At 48.2% G+C, this 9,509-nt stretch overlaps 1 protein-coding gene across 1 annotated transcript; it reads left to right on the top strand.

Annotated features, from left to right (window-relative positions):
• The first annotated feature begins 3,476 nt into the window (after positions 1–3,476).
• LOC134151598 (cytochrome b-c1 complex subunit 10) lies at positions 3,477–5,342 on the top strand. The gene is made up of 3 exons (XM_062596277.1): positions 3,477–3,577; positions 4,104–4,238; positions 5,075–5,342. The coding sequence occupies exons 1-2, from the start codon at positions 3,528–3,530 to the stop codon at positions 4,222–4,224; spliced, it is 171 nt and encodes a 56-aa protein (XP_062452261.1). The 5' UTR covers positions 3,477–3,527; the 3' UTR covers positions 4,225–4,238; positions 5,075–5,342.
• Positions 5,343–9,509: the final 4,167 nt, after the last annotated feature.

Below are 9,509 nucleotides of genomic sequence, written 5' to 3'. Positions count from 1 at the left end.
TTAAGAGGGCTTAATCGTGCAAGAGCAGGCTGGATGCGGTGCTCGGAGATAGCCCAGCCTTGTTGGTTCACCCTCCCTGCCTCCTTTTTGGGGTGAGGATGTGCCGAATTGGGCACGAGGTTGGATCTCCCTCTGTGCCTCTCCGCCAAGGAGGCAGCGGTGGCCACAGCACCCCCAAACAGGCCAGCTCGGCTGCCTCCCCTCCTGCCTCCAGGCTTCGCTGGGGAGCAGCCCCACGTGTGGCCCCTCTGATAACAGGTATTTCCCCAAATCGTCACAGCTTTAACCTTTGTGGTTTCAGTGGTCGGTTTAGCCCTCTGCCACCAGCTTGCTCTTTGCATTAGCGACTGCCTTTGGGGAACCAAAGCAAAGCTGTGGCTGCTGCAGCCCAGAGCACCAAGCCCTGTCCTGCTGCCCTGGCTTCCAAGAGAAGATGCTGCTCCAAAGATGCCCTCCTTGCAAAGGTGCAGCTCTACTGCCCGCACTTCAGCCGTGCTGCTCCATCTCGAGGCTTGTCCATGCAGGGCCAGGCAGCAAAAAGAGTTCAGATTAACTCAGCAGTGACTCTTAGAGTAATTAGTTAAATTTCATTAAGCCCCGGCTGCCCTTTCCTCAGCAGTCAGCAGGCTGTGTTCGAGGCAGCGCGCTGCTCTTCCCCAGGGAGCCGTGCCGAGCGAATCGAACAACGGTCCTCTTAATTCCGCCTCTGCTCCTCGAGGCCGATACGCTTCACCTCGTCCTCTCAGCCTTCACTGCCGCCTCGCAGGGGTCGTTCCCAGCGTGCTCTCCCATGGAAGAGCTGATTCAGCACAGAGAGCTGCACCGACATGTGGGCAGAGCCTGTGCTGGACCTATTTGCTTTTCTCCCCCGAGTTGGCCCAAAGCAAGGCCAGGTCCAGATGGGCCAAGCTGCTTCCAAGACACCAAATAGGTTAAGTATTGAGAAATGTGACTGAGATGTGGGCTGCCAGGCCAGGCCGGGCTGGAATCATGGATGAGGAGGGGAGCCATACCCCACTACCAAGACACGGTGAGGATCAAGAAACCAGGGTTGCACTCAAGACATGAGACAGAAGTGTGCTTAGAAGCAAGGCTGAAGCTTGGAAGATGGATGCTCAGCGATGCACCAGGCTGAAGGTAAAGTGGGCAAGTCTAGGGGGCAAGGGCAACCCTGGGGTGGGAAGGTGGGAGGTTGGGCAAGAAGCAGGAAGAAGGAGCAACACACAGTTGCTGTTGTGTGGCTGAGAGCAAATAAGGGGTTTGCCCAAGAGACCTTGCAAGCAGCCAATGTCCAGGGCTGATGCTGGGGCAGGAGGTCCCTCGGTGAATGCTCAGAGCCATTTTCTCCCCAGAGATGAGCCGGGAGCAGGGATGACACTATCAGATCCTGTGGGCAAGCACCATGTTGTGCTGGCACTGCCTCACATGTCCGTGAGCGGTCCTTTAAAGCAAGATCCTTAAGGCAAAGAGCCCAGTCAGAGCAGAGGGTGGAGTCCACCTCACAGCTTTAAACTAGGTCCAGTGATTTGAGTTTAGCATGAGGTCTCAAGAGAAATGTCCCCACTTGCTGTGGTGGCCTGAAGAGCTGCAGATCGTTTGTTCCAATGGTTAAATTTATTTCAAGCCCAGTATGGGGTTTTGTCTTTTATTATGGTGTTCCTACAGCAGTGCTGGACAATCAGCCATGCTGCTCTTTTCTGCTTCAGGATCTTCAGAATGGCAACTCTTCCAGAGAAGTCACCAAGAGAAGTAAGTGACCATTGGTGGCAGCTCAGCTTCAGGAGTTAAGCTTTGGAGCGCAGCTCCACATGGGGCTGCCGCAGTGTGAACGACGTTGGTCTCCCAAAAACTAAGAGGATTTTCTCCAGAAAAAGAGCAAGAGCAGTATGGCAGTGCGGTGGCCAGGGGAGACATCAAACTCCTTTGTGTCATGCTTGACCTGTAGATGACAGCAAAATTTATTGAAAAGATAAGCTGCTAATATCCCTTTTGTTTTCTTTTCACCAGGAAATTGATAGTATTATTGGATTTTTCTCTGTCTGGCTAGACTGTGGTAATGCAGTAGGAAATCCCCCCAAAATGCCTTGAAAACCCCAAGGCTTCTCTGAAGATAATAAACATCGAGCTGTTTTTCATTGCCTTGTGGGTTTTATTTTGCATTTGTTATGGGGTGGAAACTTCCAACGCAAAGCAGAAGCTGCAACTCTCCCATGTTCGCGTGACTCCAAGAGGCACAGAGGTAAGAAGCCAATTAAACCCCTTTGACCTATGCAGAGACTGTTTCCCAGGCTCCGTCCTCCTCCAGGTTGGTGGTACCATGGTGGCTGTGGCAGGGGCACCAATTTCCTGCGGGAACAGCAGCCGTGAAGCTCCCTGTCCGACTTCCCCCTGCGCCAGCTGGCGCGTGGGCAGCGGGTAAACAGCTCGCAGAGACGAACCCAAAAGTCTGCACGGTTCAGCAGCCCGCGTCGCCCTGCTGGTATCTAGGCAGAGGAGAACTCAAAACCGTTACGATAAAATGCGGCGTTTAGTCAGTCAGCAAAAAAATTGGTAAAATAGTTGTTCTGTGTCTGGGTGAGAAAAAACAGGGGCCAGGAATCTGCAACAGGCTCAGCTCAGTGAATCCGGGCACTGGCACTGAAACGCGCGTGCCCGAGCGTCCTGCGCAGGGGCCGCGCTGGCTGTCAGCGCGTCGCTCCCAGACGCCGTTATTTCGGTTACCTCAGGGGAGCGCAGGAAGAGTCTTTGCCAATCCAGCCCCAGATCTCAGGTGCACAAAGGCTGTAACGTCTTCCTGTGGACTTTCTTGGACCTGCAGATTAGCAAGAGGCCGAGTTGGCTTCGAATACTGTCTCGGGGACTTCACGGGGTGGGGTTAGGGTCCTCTTCCAAACAAATGTGCCTTCAGACTCCCTCTCCTCGGAGGCTGCAGGGGCAGCAGGGAGGGCAGAGATGCTGACGGCCTTTGGGGAAAGCGCTCTGCAGCGGCGGCCCCTTCCTCCGGCACCGAGCATGAGGCGTGCTCCGCTCTCCGGCAGGGCGGCAGGGCCAGTCCCCTCGGGGCTCGTGTCCCCTTGGGGCTCGTGTCCCCTGTCCAGCCTGGGGCCAGGGCCGGTGCCCTCACAGCTCACGTCCCCGCTCTGGTGTGGAGACAGGGTCCGGGCCCCTCGGCCCCTGCTCCAACGCGGGGCCAGGGCCAGCGCCCCGGGGTGGGGGGGGACCTGCCTCCCCGCTCTGGCAGGGGGGGCAGGGCCAGCCCCAGTGTCCCTGCTCCAGCAGGGGGGTCAGGGCCAGCCCCCTCGGGGCTCACGTCCCCCCTGCAGCACGGGGGGCGCCGCGGGGCTGTGATGGCGGGCGGGCAAGATGGAGGCCGGCCAAGGCGGGGGGGGGGGGGGGGGGGGCGCTGTTACCACGGCAACGCGGTTTTGCTCAGGCAGCGGCGCGGGCAGCCCGCGGCCCGTGGGGGCCTGGGCGGCGGCGGCGGCGCGCGTGCGCAGAGGGGGTGACTTTGAGGGCGGCGGAGCGGGATGCTGAGCAAGCTGGTGGGGCCGCGCTACGTCCAGCTGCTGCAGAACTGGTGAGGCCCGGCCGGGCCCCCGGCGGCGGCGGCGGCGGCGGCCCCCGCCCTCGGGCCCGGGGCGCCCCGGGTTCTGTGAGCACCGCGGCCGGCGGGGTCCGCCCTGGGGCTGGCGCTGAAGGGCGGCGAGGCGGGTGGCGGGGGGGGGCCAGGCCGGGCCGGGCCGCTCCGCTCCGCTCCTCGGGGCTTAACCGCTCCTCGCGGCGCCTCCCGCGCCGGGGCGGAGGCTGAGGGCGCCCGCAGGCGCGAGTAAGGGGCGCTGAGCTGTGAGAGTCACGCAGCAAGCGGGGGTCTTCGAGCTTGGTGGCGAGCCCTTGAAACTAAGCCGTTTTCAACTTATTTCCCGTAAAACATCTTAGCTGCCCTGGGAGTTAGTACTTCCAGCTGGTGCGAGATGCTGTCAAGCTTTTTGCTCGGCTTCTTTCTTAAGTAAAATGACTTTCCCAGGTGTTTGAGTGATGCGTTTTCCAAAGCTTCGGCGGTGAAGAGCTGGTGGTGTTTACCTGCCCGTGTCTCTGTTCTTTAGGACTCCCACCCTTGTTACATGGGGTGGCGTAGCCGGGACGGGTATAATATGGTTTACGGACTGGAAACTGGTCCTTCAGTATGTTCCCTACATCGGTGGCAAGTATAAAAAAGAAGACTGAGCTTCCCCCTAATGGTAAGTCTTGTTTGTGCATCTATTTATCTAAAGTAGAGTTGTGTGGCTGTTTTGCCAGGATGGAATCAAATTGTTGGTCTGCAAAATGTGATTATTTGTGGGTTTTTTTTCAATACAGGGCTTAGCAGAGCATCAGAAGGACAAAATATTAGTAATATATTTATCTTTCAAGTGATTGTGTTGTAGGCTGTGGATTTTTTTACAATGTGGTGTGATTCTTGAGAAATCAGTTCAAAACAAAAGTCTCCTGTGACAATTAGGGAGTTCTAGTAGATCCATTTACATTCTAATTTTAGCTAGTATGCCTTCAAACTCATGACTAGTTTTGTGGCTAGGTGATTCCTTCCTGTTCCTTGGTGTAACTAAATTTGAAGAAAAGTTTCTTTCCTAAGTCAGTTGCAATGATAGTGTCTCAGGTGACTGTGGATGTTTATGTCAGTGGAAAAGCTCTCAAGTTATGTAGAAGCAATGTAATTATGTAGTAAGGAGTTTTCTTTTTTTAACTTAAAAATCACCTTAGCCAGTAGTAGCCAGTAGCAGTATGCGGATATATTCTGAGACCACAGCTTTTGTTGCCAAAGAGCATTGATGTGTCTTTGTGTATAAATGATCGGTAAGGAGCATGTTTATGTACAGGAGTAGAGAAAGAAGAGGTTTCTGTGGTGCTTGTAGCTCTTTCCAAAGAGACTTAAAAATCTGTGCGTCTGCATTGTGGTAGTTCTTCTATCAGGTTCTGTAACAGAAATTTCTGAGGCTTTTGAAATCTATCCCTAGTGTTGGCTGCTATAGCACTTTGCAGGAAGCATTGCTTATTTACTGTTTTGTGTTTATTGTAGGAAATTTGTTGCTGGACTGAGTGGTTTGGAGCCGTCCTTCTGCTGAGACCTTGCTTTGATGTGAACTTGTAATGCCCAGTACAGATTCTGCAACAGGCTGTGATGTTCCTTTCTCTCCCATGAACAGTTGTGACCGCTTGATTAAGAACAGAATAACATCACTTACGACCTGCCTAGTGTGTTTTCTGTGATAACTTTCACAGCAGACCTCATTCTGATGGAAATAACTTATAAAAACTGATGTACAGAATAAACCAAGTGGATGTTTTTTGTGTGTGTTGTTGTATTCTTATGCCACGTTCTTTGGACTCAACTCCTATTTGAGTTGGTGTATTGTATCTTCTCCAACTTTTTTGAATGTGTGTATCCTAAAAGGAAGGCATGCTTTATGTCTGTCTTGTTTCCTCAGGCATCAACCAGTGGCTGCTGGGATATTAGAGCTGGAATGCTGGGCTTGAGGAGCCTTTGATTTGTCCCAGGGTAGTTGTTGCTCATAACTCTTAATGCTGCTGTAATTTCTGAATCGTTCTGTTGTGCAACTTCTTGATGTGTTGATTTTAAATGTTACTAGGTCAGTGTTATCTGTGGACACTTACATACAGTTAACTTCATAGCTGGTTCTGCAGAGTTGCATGGTAACACTGATTCTGGGCATTTAGTTTAAAGCACGGTTTTGTTTCATTTTAACACTGTTCTGTGGACTCCCTTAAACTTTCTGATTCAGTGCATGCGTCTGTAAAGCAATATGTACTGCCAAAAAAGGGTCTGGCTTTTCTGACTTACTCTAGGGGCTCAAGGAAGGTAGTCTGCAAACCCCAGGAAGCTTCCAATATGCCATTTTTTTAAACAAACAACAACAACAAAAAAAAAAAAAGTGGGTATTGGATTACTTCTTTGATATAGGTATTCAATAGAAAAACAATGTAGCTATGTTTTGGCAGATGTAAAAATACCTGCAAAATATAAAGTGATGAAACAATGTACTACCAGAGTGCTTTATATGAAAATATTTTAGCTGTTAGGAAAAAAAAAAAGCAGTAAAAGAATTCTTATTGACGTGATCTTTGCCACCATGTCACAGCAGAAGACTCAAAGTTAGGGTGGAAAGTTGAGTCCTTTCAGTGAAAGCCAGAATTTTCAAACAAACTTGTGTGTGAAAATGGAATCTCTATTTTCTCTCTGTTTACCGTGACAAATTCCATCTTGTTAGAATTTTTGACAGTAATGAAACACTTGGATCTCTTTAGGGGAAAAAATCAGTTGTAGTAACTGTGCTGCTTGTATGCCATTGCAAAACCTGCCAAGACAGTGGCCCTGTACAGGACACTTAAACTACTTATTTATCAGAATAATTGATTTAGATTGACAGTATCTTTGATCATAACTAGTTATATGTATGTGGGGGGGAAAAGCCATTATCATGTAAAACTCACTCTGTTGCCCTGCTACATCCAATGGATTGGTACGTAAGTTCATGGTGTAATGGGATAAACATGTTATTTCTTCAGTTTGCCCCATGCATCCATTCCAACAGCGCTTCTGAATCTGGGCTGACTCCTGAAAGGCCGAAGCCATCGTGCTTTGAAATGCTGAGAACATAGGATTGACAACGGTCAGTGTAGATTTTTTTTAAATCGAAATAGGTTATATATGGAATTATAAAAAATTATATATAATGCTATACATGGCACTGTTGATTTTGGTCCACTTCCATCCAGACTGTTGCCTTCAGAAAGGACTTCATATTAGCCTGTGCTCACACATCATCAGAATCGTAAGCTTGGACTTGCACAATTAGAGCCTGTGTTTTTACTTACCTGTTTGACATGCCTAGACAGAACAGGTGTAATATGCTGCTGCTGACTTGAGAAATGACCTAGTTTTGGCTTGCTCCCATGGGCACGTAAGTCTCTGCTCCCATCGTTGAGAGGTCTCTCTTTAGAAGGCCTCAAACTAAAGTTTTGTCTTGGTGCATTCATCTAAGGACCCTGGTCTCCTTGAGTTGCCAGTTTACAGTTCTCACTAGTGAGAGCTAGCTTTAGCGAAGCCCCTGTGATAGCACTGTGCACAGCAGATTAGACTAGGGCATATTCAAAAGAGGAAAAACATACTCAAAATACCAACTACCTGCACGGGCAAGCACTGCAGGAAACATACGGACTTTGGATTTGTTTACCCTGTGGCAGTGGTTCAGCTGCTTGTGCTTTCTGTAACATTTCAAGTGATGGCTTTGTCTCTAACTCTAGGGTTAGCATATAACTAACTTCTAGCTCTTCTCTTTCCACAAGAGCACTCAGAAATATGCTAATAGAAGCATCTTCAGCATTCGTGGGACAAATTTGTGTTAAAATTCAAGCAATGATTGTTCAATTGCCATGGCTGATCTTTCTAGTCTCTAATATCCTGATGATGCCTCTTTTCTGACAGTTAACTGTGTTTTTTTCAGAATGAGCTAACCGCATTTTGCCTATACTGTATGGGCAGCGTGGTTAAAGTGTGTGTCGTGGTAGAAGAGGAGCAAGCTATGCTCTCAACTCCAGAGGAGTCCCACTAGAGGGCACAGCAGTGGATAAACTTGCCCAGGCTTAGCCTTTACGGAAAATCCAAAAGCACGTTCAGCTCTGCGTTAACTGTGCAGCTTCAGAGCAGCCTCTAAGAAAAGAGGGACTTGCACGCTCCTGTCTGTCTCTTTTGAATGTGTATTTGTACATCCACTTAACTGATGCATGTTGCACTCTGCGCGTTCAGAGTGCGTGGGTTGTTCGTGGCTGTCTCGAGCTACAGAAAAGTGAAGAGCTGTGACTTCTTCCAGGAACCATTCCACGTTCAGCACGCTGTAAAACTGGTGTTGAACTACTTGTCTGCTATCAGATACATTGCTCGTCCTTGAAAGACAAGAGAATCCAGGGAACACAGTAGCAATGCACTGTATTAGCAGTAAAGGGAGGAAAGTTCCTCTCTCCTCTGCGAAGGAGCCGCTTGCCTGTGTGAATGGTGTACGCTGCCCCCAATCATGTAAATAACTGTTTTCCATGAGTAGTCCAGCAGAGACTTCTTCTTTTCAGAAAAATCACAGTAGTTTCCTTGAGCTGGAAATTTATAGTAAAGGATTCCTTCTGAAAATTCCCCAAAGGAAAACCGCTTACCTTCTTAGTTCCTTGTAGTGTATGCCCCTGTCATTCAACAACAAAGACTTGGCAACATCCCCAAAGGAAGACTGGAGTGTTTTTCCTTAAGCTCAAGCAATGCTTTCTACTTAGAATTTTCATATAGTCTTAGGAAAGAGTCTTTCCTTTTCCAACCTGTTTCCCTCACCAGCTGTCCCTGAAAAATGATTTTTTAATTACTGTTATCCCAGACTTAAGGTTCAGTGGGCATGTAAGAAATCACCTTCTCCATCTCCACACCACAGTAAGATCCACTCTCCAACTTTTCCTGTAGGTGTTTGTCCAGTCTGTTCTTAAAAAAAAATAAAATAAAAAAAAATAAAAGATAGAATTTTCTCAGGCTCCGTGCATGATCTGTTTCAGAGCTTAATTTCTTAGATTATATATTTGTAAGAAAACAAAAAACTCTATACAATTTAAGCCCAGTACTTCTTTCCCTTTTACATATTTGAAGGCTATTACCAGATCCCGTCTGTCTTCCCAAGACTAAACAAACCCAATTCTTTCCTCATCCCTTGCAGGTAATCTTTGTAGACAGCTGATGATTTCCATTGCTTTCCCCTTGGATTTCTTCCAGGTGTTCCATGTCTTTCTCAGAACGCAGAGTCTAAACATAGATAAGTGTGTGTCCTGCATGATCTCATTTCTTAGTGAAATGTTGGTGTCTCCTTTTTAGTGGTTTTGATTTTAACTAGGAAAAGAGGAAATGGTCAAAAGGGTAGTGTGGAAGGAAGCACCATAAAATACTGTTCTTAGTGGTGAGGATTACTACCTGCTGTTTTGGAGCAGAGGAATGAGGTGAAGGCAGGTCTCTAGGGTTTTGTCCCAGCTGAATAGGCCAGTGGGATCTAATACATTACAGTCTTGGAGTTATTACTCTAAGTTTTCAGGTATGAGGCACACTAGTGTCCCAGTTACTGAGACCTATTCCCAGTTTCCCCATTCACTGGGCTGAAGGAGAGCACATCAATCAACTCCACCATGCCTCAGTTTCCCTTTATAGACTTTATATCTTAGGCTATTCTTTTTAGGCAGAAAGGTGTATTTCAGTCCAAGCTTTTGGTTAGAGTGGTAGAAGTTTTGCTTTCTTTTTTAGAAAAAATATGAAAAGGGAAACTATGAAAAATTTGATCAATACTAGCAATTAGAGTTTTTCCGATCTGTGTGTTCAAGGTTACAGGAAACAATAGTGATAGTAGAGCAGGATATTTCATAAGTATTCGTCCAGAATGAGACAGCATTAAACCCAGAACTACAAAAATAAAAAT

This window comes from Rhea pennata, chromosome 27 (assembly GCF_028389875.1).
Source record: "Rhea pennata isolate bPtePen1 chromosome 27, bPtePen1.pri, whole genome shotgun sequence".
In the NCBI taxonomy this organism is placed as follows: domain Eukaryota; kingdom Metazoa; phylum Chordata; class Aves; order Rheiformes; family Rheidae; genus Rhea; species Rhea pennata.
The sequence above is the reverse complement of the archived record's forward strand: the minus strand, read 5'-3'. Positions and strand labels throughout refer to the sequence as shown.

Bases quoted from the DNA above. Each gene is read 5' to 3' on its own strand.
- LOC134151598 (XM_062596277.1), top strand. From the start codon at position 3,528: ATGCTGAGCAAGCTGGTGGGGCCGCGCTACGTCCAGCTGCTGCAGAAC. The intron at 3,578-4,103 runs GTGAGGCCCGGC...TCTGTTCTTTAG, and splicing joins GTCCAGCTGCTGCAGAACTG to GACTCCCACCCTTGTTACAT.